Source organism: Cyprinus carpio, chromosome B17 (assembly GCF_018340385.1).
Source record: "Cyprinus carpio isolate SPL01 chromosome B17, ASM1834038v1, whole genome shotgun sequence".
NCBI lineage: Eukaryota > Metazoa > Chordata > Actinopteri > Cypriniformes > Cyprinidae > Cyprinus > Cyprinus carpio.
Window position 1 is genome coordinate 19,456,112 of NC_056613.1, and position 16,296 is coordinate 19,472,407.

Here is a 16,296-nt window from a genome sequence, read left to right on the forward strand (position 1 = left end):
ACAGGGGAAAAAAATAAATGAAAACAGGATTGTGCTAGTAATCCATGCTGCTTAATATGACTCTTAAAACAAACAGAAGTGCATTTATAAATGCGTTTCACAGCAGGAAATGCTGGAAGATGGAAGCACATGGACAAGAACCTAACCAAATCAACAGATTTTTAAAGAATTTACTATTAAAAAAAATTAAAGCTTGGTGTATGTTGAAAAGGCTGTGATTTTGCATTAAGTTTCACTGCTACAAATGATGACTTTGGTAAAATAAAAAAGATATGTCATTTATTCAATTATAAAAAAAACCTTTCTATAGATTCAGACTGAGCGGAGACTCAAACATCCCAGGCATCGCATGCATGGATACTCTCAGAAATGAAACAGGACAGTGTTCGGCAGAGGAGACACTTATCCTGCATCAAAACAATGTATAGAGTCTGTTTTTGTTTGCCGTAATCCATTCAAAATGTTAAATAATCCGTTTAAAACTGTCGAAAGCTATTTTCCAAAACTGTATAAATATTTAATGCAACTTAAAGGCTTTTGAATAAAAGCTTTGTGCCAGGGACAACAAACTTCAAAAAATTATTGTTTGTCCAGTCACATTAACCAAAAATTTAATTACAAGCACACAGCCAGTAAGGCTCTACAAATAAAAAACCATTCAAAAGTAAGATTTTAAAAAAAAACATATGCAAAATATGTTAGATATTCTTAACTTTTAAAGCAAGATTTCTATTTGAATATATTAGAAAATGTGATTAATTTCTGTGATGGCAAAGCTGAGTTTTCAGAATCCATTACTCCAGCTTTCAGTGTCACATGATCCTTCAGAAATCATTCTAATATGCTGATTTGCTGCTTAATAAACATTTCTTATTAGGGCTGGGTATTGACATTTCATGATTCGATTTGCTTTCTATTCACAAGCTTGCAATTCGGATCGATTCTGATTGGATTCAATTCAATATTGATTATTTTGGATATCTATCAGGTACAATATTTGCCAAATTTTCTAAAGAAAAAATAAATCAACCAATCTAGTACATAAGAGTCAGCTGGTGGTATATTATAATATTGGGGGTTAAAATTAACGTATTTGTATACAAACACTTAAATTTAAGTTTTTATAATAATCAATTTATACCACTAACTTTACAATTACGTAACTATATCTCCACTCCAATTCCTTTTTTCTGAAATATAAACATTTAAATGGTGGCTGTCATAACTTTTATGGATTTAGCTATTCAAACAGATTAAATATTAAATCATAATAATAAAAATGATAATGAATATGTTATATGGTGCATATATTTAGCGAAATGCTCCTCTATAGAGATTTGTATCATTTATAGAGATCATTTTTTTCCAGATGACTAACGAGTTTGTGGTCACCGAATGTTTTTCTGCGGTAAATTAGACGTCACGTGACATATTGTTTACAAGCCGTACACTGCGGTCTTTTCACAGTTGAGTGATAACATGAAACAGGATACAGATTTCGGTAAGTTGTACTGTTTCTTTTAACATACCTTCAGATGTTCATTCATGTTTATTTCATGCTGTAACTGGTTAAAGCGGATGAGATGATCACTTCACATTAAACCGCGGCAAAACTGTATTTATTGTTTGAATATTGTAATAAAATGGACAGAATTTAAAATCTGAGACTTTGTTTCATATCAAAAGTATCAAAGCACAAAGCTTATTGTGTTTTTTTTTAATGGAAGGTGCACTACAACGTTCCATTTATTAAATGAAAACAGGACAGACTAATCGATTCTTGGGATTTAAGAATCTATACTGTTTTGTAAAATGAGAATTGATTGAAATCAATATTTTTTACCCAGCCCTATTTCTTATTATTATCAGTGTTGAAATAGGTTGTGCTGCTTAATAATTTTGTGAAAACAGTCATATATATACATCTTACTGACCCTGAATGGTAGTGTATGTTGACAAGTACAAAGTTGTATCTGGGTAGCTGAAATATTTCAAGCACTGACATCAGTGCTCTGCAGTGTGTGCTACACATAATCTAAAACTATTTTAAACAACATTGTTTCTTTGAAAAATCTCAATTACATGCTCTTTTAAACTCTTACTAATTGAGAGAACTTCATGTAATTTTTGAACTTTTAACAAATGAATTTACTACTGAAGTGAACAGGGAAAAATAAACTATATTTTTATATAATTAATATATAATATAATACAGTGAATGTTATTCTCAAGATTCTTGACTCCAAGACCCCCAAATGTCCACAACAATTTAAGGCCACATGACCTTTCCAGCAGTTCATGCTTGATCAAGGAAAAGGATTTTTAAAAATATTCATACTATATTATTAGCTGATAAAATATTTTGAATTTTATTATTAAAATGCCCATGGAGTTATAAAATGTTCCTAAATGTTTTATTTTAACCTAAAATTTTGATTCTGAAATAACAAGTTCTTGATCATGTTATTTGTCATCTACCCCTAGCCACTTTTTTTAATACCAGAATGGGATTATAGCCTTGGCTAGTCAATGGCTACCATCAAATGTTTGGTAAAGAGCCTTCTTCAAAATATCTTCTTTTATGCTAAAAAGAATAAAGACACTTATACAGGTTTAGAACAACTTTGGATGGTGAGTAAACGACAGAATTTTCATTTTGGGTGAACTCAACTCTCCAACTTCAAATCCACAGCCCCTTTAAAAACAAGGTAGATCTTAAAAAGTCTAATCAGCCCATCTCCACGAGCTGATGAGCCGCCCACACCCGCCGCTATCACAGATACAAGCACACGGGGCCTCTAGGTTACATTTCACAAGCAGACAACACAATTTACAAGCACCCAAGAGCACTAAAACAGGGCAACAAAAATGGAGTGCACAGATCAAAGGAGTACGTTCAGTTTAAGGGCCAATGCTCACTACACTTCTATAAATGCTAAACGAAAACCCACGTCTGGCCTTTAATCTCATAACAGCTAAAACAAGAGGAAAACCCCCTAAAAACTGATCAAACCTTAAAACAAGCTCCATGTTTGTGCGATTGGATGCAGGGAGCCAGTGGGACAAAGAGCAGCACGGCAAACCATCCAATAATGCCTCTGTCCCCAAGGAGAGTTCAAATGTAGGACTCGCTCTGCCTCCCCTCATTCCTGTTCTATTAATACACCCAAACAAAAGGAGGAGGCAGTAATGAGGGAGCTTCAGGGAGAACAGTGATGGGGAAGAGGCCAAACGCAGCGGCTTTCAGCCACATGAAAGTGAGCTGAGCTCCTGCTGTTCTTATTGCTCTTGTCCTTTGCCCGGGTTCGAGTGGGCAGGAGCACCAGTTTATGTGCGTTTGTGCGTTCGTGCATGCGTACGTGCGGCTGGGTCCCAATCCAGCCCTCGCTATTTAAAAGCTCAATGACAGGATGTCTCATCTCGGTTGGTGCACAGGAAGTGGAATGCATGATTAACTTAAGAGACCAGAGTCTTGCGTCTGTCCCTAAAAATGGCAGTTATGTTTGCACTGATGAGGCACTGTTTAGATTCAGTATTTTCTAATGCATAAAAGTCTTTCAGGATATGAACAGAAACATAAGAGCAAAGGAAGAAAATAACTTTTGCATAGCAATGTAGTGTTCAAGTGCCTTTCAAATAGTTTTGTTTTGTAGTGCTTGAAAGATATGGATACCACCATGTCAGCCATCACAGCATAATGCTCTGAATAATACAGATGGTCGTTCAGGCCAAAGATTAAACCATTCCTTTCAACTGTAAAAATGCCACCACTAGCTAGAAAACACAAACACTGAGAATCACATAATCAGCTCTGCAGTGTTGTACACTCTTCAAATTAAAGGTTCTGTATTGGTATCAACAGTTCATCGATGAACCTTTAACAACCATGGAACCAAGAGGAAAAAGGTTTTTCAGATTATTAAACGTTCTTCACACTTAGAAAAAAATGTGTTACATTAGGAACTCTTCACTGAAAGGTTCTTTGGAGAATCCAAAATGGTTCCTCTATGGCATTGCTACCATAGAACAGAGGAAAAAAACACTTGAGTGTAGTACTCAAGTCCAGACAAGAATGCATTTGGACTCAAGAGTCCAGGCCAAGTCCAAACACTCCTGAAAATATGAACTTGAGTCCTGCAACATTACACCTCATTGTCACAAAAACCCCAAGGCTTGTGAAACAGATGACACCAAGAAGAAAAAATGCAAGCGCAACGTTTTAAACACCACAGACTCTGCCGCAGCACATCTTAAAGTATCTTTTATCTAACACAACATGCCACCATCAAACAGGAAACCACAGATGTCTTTTAGCTGGCGTATAACTTCATTTCAGGCTAAAATGTGGCCCTGCAGTCATGGTTATTTTCTGTAAGATAAGTGTGTCATTAGGCTTTGCAGACGCTTAAAGTCAGCATGAATCAAAACCCATTTTCTTTCTCTCATGTGATGCATTCTCTAGTGAAACAGTATAACAAGACAAAAATGTCTATCCATCAGAAACTGATTGGATCATGAAAAGTGGCTGCATTACAGAACAGAATGCAGTCAGATTAAATCCAAGTTTGCTAAAACTGTGGCAAAAGATCCATTTAGCTACTGGTTAGCATTATCCAATAGCCTGAGAGGCCTAAGTGATCACTGCATTTTGGTTTGTCACTGTTTACTATAGAATCTGGTGCATTAAAAATTTAAAATGAGTCAATTTTGATTTCACGTTGACTTTAAGCAGATTCATTCTCAGCTTGAACGTACAATCAGGCATAAAACCTCGAGTAAAACAACACCCAAAGCAATACCTCTAGAGTTCATCCATTTAAGACGCAGTCACATTAGCAAAATTCCAGTGATAAACCAAAAAAACGTCACTGTCAAACTGTCGATATTAGCAATGCACGAAGCAATGCTCAAACAGAAGTCACTTTCAAACCAAACAGCTTCTTCTTCTGGTCAACACATCAAATTTGTGTGAAAAAAAACTGAACCTGATGCAAAATCTGCATTGAGAAATGTTTCACACCTTTGAAAAATTTCTAAATGCACAGATACCTATTGATATAACTGGATTTCACCCACAAAAATTCTTAGAGCAAGAGTAAATGTGACTTCACCTTCAGTTTCTTAAAAAATGAATTCAAGTTTAAAAAACAAATAAATAACCTGAGAAAAGGATCTCAACAGAAATTTCAAATAACATGTAAATAAGAAACAAACTATCTTTTTTACCTTGCAATGGTTACCTAATAAGAGTTTTACAATGAAACTATTAACACCTAATTGTTGCTACTTCAGTAAAATCTTTTGGAAGAAGTCAAAGATCAAAGTTAGATATGTGAATCAATACCACGAAGCTCCCAGCACAAATGGAACCCTCATATTTGACAAATTGATATATACCAAATATGTAATATATACCAATTTTGACAGAAGTCTGTATAAATAATAAATCTCCTCTTTTATAAATTCTATTTATATTCTTTTAAAATACATATCCCTTTCTTTTTTTTGCCCAAAGCGAAGTGCCTGGTCCTTCAGGATACTGCAGAAGCAGACTTTCCTTTTTTCACCATCAGTTGAAGGTTTGATGCTCCTAAAAGTGAAGTTCTCCCTTCTGTTTGAGACACTGGACTGGATGCAGTGAGGTTTCGCCATGCAGGACTTGAGCCAGAAGTTCACTCAAGCTCAGTGTTCAGCACTCATGGTATGCATCTATTGCTAGTGATGGATTTGAGTTGGTCCCCGCATGCAAATTCTGGAGTTGTACAGCCTTGCCAGAGCGTGAGGAGAAAGAACGGTGGGATAATTATGTATCCTAATTACGTAAACTATCCTGTTGTCCGACTCTCAGATGGGTTCACTATGAAAATGTGAAGGCAGGCTGGGGCTCGCCCTGAGAGGGCTCATCGTCAGGGCCAAGAGTGAGAGGTGTGCTCACGGAGGCCTGGGGAATAATGGCTGTCTCTCCACCTGGTGGCGTCTTATCCTGAGACTGGGAGGAAGAGGATGATGAGTGTGTGCTCTCACTGGAGCTGCTGCGGGTCTCTGTACTGGTGCTGGTCTTCTTCATCTTTCTGCGTTTGGCCAAAGGAGCCTTGTCAACTGTCTGGAGTCGGAAGCCCTCCCGCTTACACTTATTAAAGGCCTGGGGAAGACAATAACAGTATTATGTTATGTTGTAATCTTTATTTTATAGCATCCTTCTGTTTTTTTTTCTCTTTCACATTTCTCTTACATTGAAGGTGGCTTTGACACAGGTGTGCACTGATATGGTAGAAGATCCCAGGATGTCAGGGGTCATAAGAGGGTTGGAAGAGAGCTGACTGTCATCCTGCAGCCAGGCATTATAGCGTAGGCCACACATTTTTATCCGCTTGTCAGGGTCCACCGTCAGCAGCTCTGAACCATGAGTAAGTCAGGTACATTTTAGTTTTAACAAATGCATTCCAATTTAAATCACTGCAAAAGGGTCTCTAAACATCTTCAGCTGGGTCTTACCTTGTATCAGATCTTTGGCCTGATTGGACACATTCCTCCAGGCTTCACCTTCGAAAGAGAAGTCTCCTTGTTTGATCTTCCTCATAATCTCTTCTGCACTGGTGTGCATTAGACTTTTCCCATGGCACTGAAATGGGACCTGGCCAGATAGCATGGTGTACTGCAACAAAATAAAAAACACAAGTGCACCTTAATGCGGGGTACCTCAAGGTTCTATCTCACAACCAATTTATTTTCTTCACATGCGATTCATTAAGAAAAAAAGACATGAAATTTACCTTCACTGTTATGCAAATGATACAGAGCTGTACCTTCCTTTTAAAGTCAAATTTATTTTCCAAATACATGTTCTTGGTTTTATTGTGCACAAACCATACGTTTGCATTATTCCAAAGGAAAAAAAAGATCACATTTTATTAAGTTTATTTTAGTAATCTTTCATGAAAAAGTTATCATTTGATCCACCTCTGCGACATTAATAAACATTACTATAAATATGCAAAAATTAGCCAAAGGACATTTTTCATCTGTATGCCTGATATTACTTCTATGGACACAATATACAGTTTTGTTTTTTGGTTTTAAAGCTGTAAGTGAAATGGAACCTTGTTACACTGATCTCTGCAGTTTACATCACACCTACAGATCTCTTAAATGTGCCAACCAGCTGCCCCTTACTCCGTCTTGGTGTTTAACATTTAAAGATAACTGTGCCTTCTCTGTTGGTACCGAGGTCAGAAAATAGCCGCACTCCATTGTGACCTCATCAATACATTCAAATTGTGCTTTAAGACTTATTTGTTCTAGCTGGACATTGTCACAATGTAACAGTCATTGGGCCCTATTTTAACGATCTAAGTGCATGGTCTAAAGTGCATGGCGCAGGAGCACTCAGGGCGTGTCCGAATCCACTTTTGGCGCACCCGGGTGCATGGTCTAAATGGGTTGTCCCTATTATCTTAATGAGTAATGGGTGTTTTTTGGATGTAACAATCTCCCATTCCCTTTAAGAGGCATCTGCGCTCATGCCATGGCGGATTCGCTATTTACACGGCTGAATTGGCAAGCGCAAAGACAGAATGCGTCTCCAGAGATGAAACGGAGATGCTCGTGTGCGAGCAAATAGGAAGCCTAATTCTGATACATGCAATGACTATCCATTATGACATGTAGGTATTTTTATATTCATGTAACCTACACAATAATAATATTTTATATTTGACATATTTTAAATATTTAAAAATGTTTGTGTGCTGCTGCATGTCCATCTGTGTAATAAGCAAAGTGAACGCGGCATTGTAGACCCGCCCAGAGGCGCATTTTCTACTAACGCGCTCTTAAAATAACAAAAAAAGAAATATTATGCCATTGACTTTAGACTAGGTTTGAGTTGGTCTATGGTGCAGTCTATTTTCAGTTCCTCAAAATAGCAACGCGCCAACAATGCGCCTGAACACACCTCTTTTTTAGACCAGCACGCCCATGAGACAACAAATGAGTGCAAATGCATTTGCTATTTAAACAACGTGGCACAGGATGGGAAGCTGCGTCGGGCTGAAACTAGCAAAAACACTTGCGCTGCGCCTTGCACCACATTGCGCCGGGTGTTTGATATGGCCCATTGTGTGCTTGACAGATGTAATGTGTATTTTCCATTTGTCTTTGTTTGAGCACAACACACACAGATCAACTTTTGTTGTTTTTAAATGTGCTATATAAATAAATTAGAGATAAGAACACATAACTGTAAGTAAATGGAAAAAAAGTGCACAGCTAAATAAGCTACAAAGCTCTTGTCTTTCTCAGCACTGTGGTCTCTCTCCATGATGTGCAGAGCTCCAGGGTCTCTCAGCTCACAGCCTGTCAGAGATCATCACGTCAAACTCTGCTGCACTACTCTATTCTCCCCCCAGCCAGGTCCTGCTCCCCAGTACAGAGTGCCTCAAAAATAACTCGGCTATGGACATCTCCCCCAGGCTCCATCTCGCCATCTCCTCTCATCTTTCTCTCAATGAAGTCCTGGCTGGAAAAATTTCTGCTTAAGGGTAGTCGCGAGGACTCTGATCAGCAATGCTAAGCTGTTTTGGAAAGGCTTGATCGTTGGTTTATTTTGGTTGGTGTTCAAGTGAATAAGTGTCAGAAACAGCAAGACACGGATTCATGTTCAAAAGGAGTAAATAATCTACATGAAGGAGGATAAAAGCTTGTGTGGATACAGAATTTCATATTTACAGAAATGAGAGAAAGCGCTCATATATTCATACAAAATGCACCATTCAGTGTTTCATTTCCTTTAAAAAAGGCTGAAATAGAGATAATTTCATGTGACAAAGGTTCATTTAGCACTTGTACCTTTCTCTTCTCCATAAAATTAGTTTCTAAGTGAGCTTCCCTGCAGATTAGTGGTCAACCGATATTTTTTTTTTTGACGGCTGATGCTGTTATCTGGATGGGTGGCCAATGGCCGATATGAAACCAATATAAATTATATGATATCACTAGGGCTGTCAGTTGATTAAAATTTTTAATCTAATTAATTACATGATGTATCGATTAATTAATTGAATTAAATCGCAAATTACATGTGGCTGTTAAAATACCCCCAAAAGATTATTTAAAGCTATTTTTTGTTAAATGAGAAAGTATTAAATAGACATTACAAATAGTAGCTTAAAACATAAAATGTATTACACATAAACATTTAGGCCACAACGGCCTGATAATAACTATGGAACATAAAAGAAGATAATTTGATAAACATCTCAGATTTTTTTGTTCATGCAATGGAAATCATTGGTAACTAAAACAGATTTGTTACCAACAGTCTTCAAAATACCTTCTTTTACATTCCACAATAGACAGCAAGTCATTCAGGTTTGAGTAAATGATGACATTATTATTATTATTTTTTTTTTTTGAGTGAACTATCCCTTTAAAGTTTTCCCCCCCCATTTTTTTTATTAAATAATACTCTAAATAAGAAAATGTCTTTAAGAATGTCTTTAAGAGTTAGACATTCATTCGATTCGGTCAAATGGCATAGTATTTACTAAAATAGAAATAATTTGAAAATGAATCAAATGAATCTGAACTTGATAAAAACTTTTAAAAACATAAAACATTTTTAAAATTAGATTTAGATTTTAGATAGCAATTTTCAAAAACGTATCATCCAATGCTGATAATTAAAAATGGCAAACATACAGTAAATCAGTCACTACTATTGCAGAGAACTAACTGAAATAGGACCTCAAAAACAATACTTTGTAAAGTTCTTCATAGGGAGCAACTTTAAGTCACTCTCACTCATTTAGCACTCTGAATAAATGAGTAATCTTGAAAAAAAATGTAAATAAATAAAAAAATTATCCTTCCTAGTACCCATACCTTACATACTGTAGGCATTACATGTAGTATGAATATTGGCCTTACCAAAATAACTCCTAAACTCCAGAGGTCACAGGACTCATCGTAACCGTCGTATTTGAGGATTTCCGGTGCAGCGTACTGAAGAGTGAAGCAGGGGGTCTTCAGGAGCTGATTGTCGGGGGGTTTGAGCCGTGCAAAGCCAAAGTCAATAACTTTGATCTCTGAATTCTCAGTGTCATCAGTGAAGAGCAAATTCTACAAAGAGAAAACTCCATTATACAGTCAGAAAAATAAAGCAAAAAAAAAAAAAACCCTTATTAGGTTAACCAACACATATGTTTACTAATTCACTGTCACCATACTGAAAAACAAGCAAAATTGAGGAGCATAAACTTAACAAGGCAGATGTTTCTTGAACAAGTTTCCTTTTAATTAAGTGAGACTTGTCAATCCTGAGGCATAACTACTATGTAAAGTTCTGCCCAACCTGTACTTTGGGAACCATCGGCCTGGAGTGCTGTGACATGTGGGTTGTACATTTGAGATAATGACAGTGGACGTGTTGTGGCGTGCTGTACCTCAGGTTTAAGGTCCCTGTGCACCACACCAACATCATGCATGTGGCTGACTGCAGACACCAGTCTGCGCATGATGCAGCTGGCCTCCGTCTCGCTGAAGTGCTGCTTCCTTCTGATCCTCTCCAGCAGTTCTCCACCTTGCAGGAGCTCCAGAACAAGATATGTGTGTAGCTACACAAATATAAAGTAGTGTTATTTTAAATATCATTTATACACCAATATGTTTGTTAATATTTTGAACTAGATTTTACTTTTATATTTTCTCTTTTTACGTTTTTATTTTAGCTACTCTATATAGTTTGTATTAATTTTATTTTTATATTAACATTATATTTTTTTTTATAGTTTTCTTATGTCTTTTTTTCAGATAAATTAAATGAAAATGAGAAATGCTTGCCTTGCATCTAGCTGAAATAAGTCAGTAAATGTTCATTTTACTTTATTTATTAAAATGTCTTTTTATGTTTATAGTTTTAGTTTAAGTTAAGTAGTGTTAGAGAGCTCAAGTCATTCAGTGTCACGACGCAGCGGTTATCGCATGTGCTCTGGAAATTTTGAGCCTTAGTGTTTATATGAGCAATAGGGTTCGAGTCTTGCCTCAAACACATCCAGATAATAATAGAGGCAAAGGCAGTGCCAATCTTCGCAATGCACAAAGTACACACTCTTGCTCTCAAGGATGATTTAAAGGGTCATGAAACCCTAAAACATTTTTTGAGATGTTAAAATATATGAACAGGTTGCACATCAGTGAAAACAAATATAGCACTCATTATGTCTATTATTAAGTGAAAAGTGGATTTTTTTTTTTCATTTTTGAAGCAAATTCATTCTTCAGGTTCAAAAAGCAAAGTTGAACCAACATCAAAAGTGACGTATATGTGTTAATTTGCAGTGGTGATTGGCTGTCGTGGCTGGAGAGTACATGTCTACATCATCAGTTTGCTAAGCTCTTCTCAGTATTATTCATGAGAATTAAGTCTTATGATTCAATCACTGCGCTGTATTATGCATGATGTCGTCTTATAGCATAGAATTCAAATCTCATGAATGAGCTTCCGTGCTGTCAGTTCACCTCTGTAAACATGACGTAACAATATTAAACAACACGTGGAGCACACATGAGAGAGCCGTTTCTGCGCTAACCCCGTGATGAGTTTAACAACACTCTCTGCACCGATCATAGTTCATATCCGGACCAGAGTTTGTGTGAACATATTTCATATTCTCTTGTGCTCCGAACTCTAATCAGCACCGTGTATGCGCACACATCATGTCTTCGTCAAATAAAAGATGCGCAAATAAAGGCACTGATAGAGCGGTACGTCGATCATGAACACGATGACATGATGGATTATTGTGATACACAGTAAACAAAGATACAGAGTGAAAATTAAAAGAAGAGTAAACAAAAAGTATGCCTTTATTCTTTCTGTTTTAAACTGATGTGTCATTTGTTATGAGACTCTAGTGCTGGTAAACATGGAAATATTATTTGAACTTTTAAATGTTCTTCTTAATTTTTCATAAATTCCATTTCAAATAATAATTTATCAAAACATATTGGATTTGTTCATGATAGTCGTTAGTCTCTAATGATACGATTCCTTGAGAGTTCATTATCCTTATTTTTATATTTTTAAAATGTATCAAGGTTGCCCCTATCTCCGTTGTTGATGGGTTTTTCTTTCTTTTTCTGCTCATATTTTAATATTAATTCGTCTGTATAATGAGTGTTTTGTAAGTTGTTGTTTTCTCCCCTCTTCCCACCCTCTACACTCACACTTTTCCACCTTTCTCGAGTCTTTTTCAAATCTGAGGTGTGAACGACCAGTGCTAAAACAGGGGAGTTTCACGATACTTTAATGATTAGTACTACTATGTGATTAACAGAATTTTTGGCTGGAGAGTACATGTCTACATCATCAGTTTGCTAAGCTCTTCTCAGTATTATTCATGAGAATTAAGTCTTATGATTCAATCACTGCGCTGTATTATGCATGATGTCGTCTTATAGCATAGAATTCAAATCTCATGAATGCGCTTCCGTGCTGTCAGTTCACCTCTGTAAACATGACGTAACAATATTAAACAACACGTGGAGCACACATGAGAGAGCCGTTTCTGCGCTAACCCCGTGATGAGTTTAACAACACTCTCTGCACCGATCATAGTTCATATCCGGACCAGAGTTTGTGTGAACATATTTCATATTCTCTTGTGCTCCGAACTCTAATCAGCACCGTGTATGCGCACACATCATGTCTTCTTCAAATAAAAGATGCGCAAATAAAGGCACTGATAGAGCGGTACGTCGATCATGAACACGATGACATGATGGATTATTGTGATACACAGTAAACAAAGATACAGAGTGAAAATTAAAAGAAGAGTAAACAAAAAGTATGCCTTTATTCTTTCTGTTTTAAACTGATGTGTCATTTGTTCTGAGACTGTAGTGCTGGTAAACATGGAAATATTATTTGAACTTTTAAATGTTCTTCTTAATTTTTCATAAATTCCATTTCAAATAATAATAAATAAAATCATACTGGATTTGTTCATGAAATCCCTAATTATACAATTACACGATTCCTTGAGAGTTCATTATCCTTATTTTTATATTTTTAAAATGTATCAAGGTAGCCCCTATCTCCGTTGTTGTTGGGTTTTTTCTTTCTTTTTCTGCTCATATTTTTAATATTAATTCGTCTGTATAATGAGTGTTTTGTAAGTTGTTGTTTTCTCCCCTCTTCCCACCCTCTACACTCACACTTTTCCACCTTTCTCGAGTCTTTTTCAAATCTTAGGTGTGAACGACCAGTGCTAAAACAGGGGAGTTTCACAATACTTTAATGACTAGTACTACTATGTGATTAACAGAATTTTAGTTTTAATTTTGATTTTGGTTTCACACAATTATGACACAATGCCACGTAACATCCAAACCATTTAAATAATGTAATAGGACTGTTGTAATATACAGTCTCCTGCTGGATGTGTTCAATACTACACAATTATTAAATGAATATTGAGCTGCGAAAGAGCAAAAGGGAAACAGGGAAACACAGACAAGTATAAGCTATTTAAGGCTTTAGGTGTGCGCTAAAAGTTGCAATAAGTAATTTCGCAGAAACACTTTTGATATTTGAACTCACCAAAACACTTGCCCCTACCCAAAAAGATCACACTCTTATCTTGACAGCCCCGCCACCAAATTCACAAACATGTTATGCACCACAGGCAACTCCCCCATCATGACTGGACACGCCCCTTACTGTTGATTGGCTACAAGTGTGTTTTGGTGCTCAGTCTGTTTCTCTGAAATCACTTACTGCACTTTCAAAAAGACAAATACAGACAAAAACATGTCAAAATGTTCATATTAGTGAGTTTTCACTTAAAGTTCGTGTAAAGTCAATTCTGACAATTGTTTCTAAACACATTAGAAATGTTAGAAATGCAATGCTGAAACATGTTACAAAGATTGTGAACTATGTAGGGCTGATCCGAATACCATTTTTTGAGCTTCGAAGCTTCGATAGTAATCAACACCGAATATTCGAAACTTCGGAGAGAGGGGCTGAACATATTCTTCTCTCTAATAAAGGCAGGAATCTCTGTGTGTCAGTCTGTTTTTTATTAATTTTTATTACGTCGAGAACCATTCATCCAATCGATTTCACGCATGGTGGGTGTGTTGCTACGGACCCAAGGGAGTGCAGTGTGCATTTTGGTGCAATATGGACACGTGACACGTTCAGAATGAATAAACTTTTAATAACTACAGAACAGCACGAGCCGGAAGCGGCGTGCTTCACGTGGGCAGGGCTTATATGCTCCGAGAACAGACACTGCACTAATGATAGAAAACACACAGGTCTGTTAAGAGCAATACTTTTAATATAGACAAATTATTATTAGGCTGGGCTACTGTACTTTATATATATATATTTTTTTTTTATGACTGCCATATTGGCAAGCATTTACCAAGCAAATTAAGTGCACGTTTTTATACACCAACAATATACCATTGATTTTTCAAACCTGACGTGCTGTTGTGGTAGGCCAGTTTCTGGCACACTGCCTTTGTCTTGTCCTCACTCAATTTAAAGTGCTCCCACACAGCTGAGGTCCTCTACATTTTTGTCTTCTCTTCCAGATGAACTGAATCATGATGTTCACTCATGGGCAATTCATAAGCAGCTTTTCTACTATCGGGCCGAACGGTACTCTTTGCTTAACGGTTTGTAATCGTGCCGCGTCATACCAGGCTCACGTGGAAATACAACTGTAAACGTACCTGACAGTCCTTAGAACCGTTCGGCGCAGTGCGCAGACCGATAGCCGTGTGTTTGACATTAAAGTACAGTGAGAGCTATAGAGAGCAGACGGTTCCTTATGTTTTTAAATCCCTCTTGCGGTACTTTGATGTCATTCACCGATCGGTCTGCTCAGCGTTGCATTAAGTTGAACACACCTAATAACTACAGTGGCCTGCTCAGTTGTGAGTTACTTAAATTACAAAACAGTTCGGTCTTCTAGTCTTCACCACACAAATTCACAATAACTTACAAAAAAAATCTACAAAACTGTTTAAATAGTTCGGTCTTATTTGTATATTACAAAAACCTAAATAAAACTGCTAATGGAAGACAGTTGAGAGACTAGTTCCCACTAGTGGGCATAGTTCAGTGGTCTCAAACTCAATTCCTGGAGGGCCACAGCTCTGCACAGTTTAGCTCCAACCCTAATCATACACACCTGATCCAGCTAATCAAGGTCTTTAGGATTACTAGAAACTTCCAAGCAGGTATGAGCTGGAGCTGGTTGGAGCTAAACTCTGCAGAGCTGTGGCCCTCCAGGAATTGAGTTTGAGACCTCTGGCATAGTTTCAGCGCTGCCAGCAAACACACCCCCAGCATATGAGAGCAAAGAAAAATGCTTATTTTTTCAAGATTTTGACACCTTATTTTATTGACTTTTTTTAATTCAAATCTGGCTGGGTGGTTGATAACGCATTTTTCTGTGGTGTGACAAACTCACATATTTAATATTTCTTTATTAAATATATATATTAAATCTCAGTATATTAAATCTCAGTCTTCATTCAGTCTTAAAGTGACAGCAGCCTCATAATCCTGCTGTTGTAGGCTATTAATTTTAGTAGGCTAAATTGTTTATTTTGTATCTTGTTTATAATTCTGTTTTTTTATTGTACTACTGACTGTTTTAACTCACTGTTGTTTGTTGGCAGTGAAACTGTTCTGAAAGTACAGATTAAAGTGTTGAAGGACATTTTGGATGCACTGACAGGGAATCCCTGACAAAGCTTTGCTTTGGGCCCCCAGAACTCTTGGACCACCACTGGGCATAAGACAAAATATAAAATTAGGGACCACAAAGAAATACATTTCTTGCAAGAATAACCACATGGAACAGTATATGATCGTAATTACACAGATAGATAATCCATCATGAAGTGCAAAGCCTTCTATCCTGGTGGAGATGTACATTTAATGACAAGTCAGAGGTAATGCTGCCTTTGAACTCAGAAGGAGCTGAAAAAATCACTTGGCAAAGGTTCACATTCAAAATGATTTAATAAATTGGCTTCAGTCTCATTATATACGCTGAATAAGTGTGAATAAGTGAAAGGCAGAATAAGTGTTTGCATGCTGTACGTGGGTGGGATGAGATAGAAAAGAGTGTATGAGTGTGCAAGTGTGTGTGTGTGTGTGTGTGTGTGCACAAAAGAAGAAAGAGAGGCAAATGAAAAAGAGCAAGCTAATATCTCTCATTATCTCTGGTATAGAGGAACAAAGACCCTGACCGGGCAGGGCGGCTTTGCTTT

General features: G+C 36.9%; 1 protein-coding gene across 1 annotated transcript in view; it reads right to left on the reverse strand.

Annotated features, from left to right (window-relative positions):
- Positions 1 to 691: 691 nt before the first annotated feature.
- rps6ka5 (ribosomal protein S6 kinase, polypeptide 5) overlaps positions 692 to 16,296 on the reverse strand; it is a 34,827-nt gene continuing 19,222 nt past the window's right edge. The window contains exons 13-17 of the mRNA XM_042742682.1: positions 10,443 to 10,613; positions 9,928 to 10,119; positions 6,496 to 6,655; positions 6,233 to 6,396; positions 692 to 6,142 (exon numbers count right to left, since the gene is read on the reverse strand). Of these exons, the coding sequence (XP_042598616.1) occupies positions 5,858 to 6,142; positions 6,233 to 6,396; positions 6,496 to 6,655; positions 9,928 to 10,119; positions 10,443 to 10,613 (972 nt within the window). The 3' untranslated portion in view covers positions 692 to 5,857. The remainder of the gene's footprint in view (positions 6,143 to 6,232; positions 6,397 to 6,495; positions 6,656 to 9,927; positions 10,120 to 10,442; positions 10,614 to 16,296) is intronic.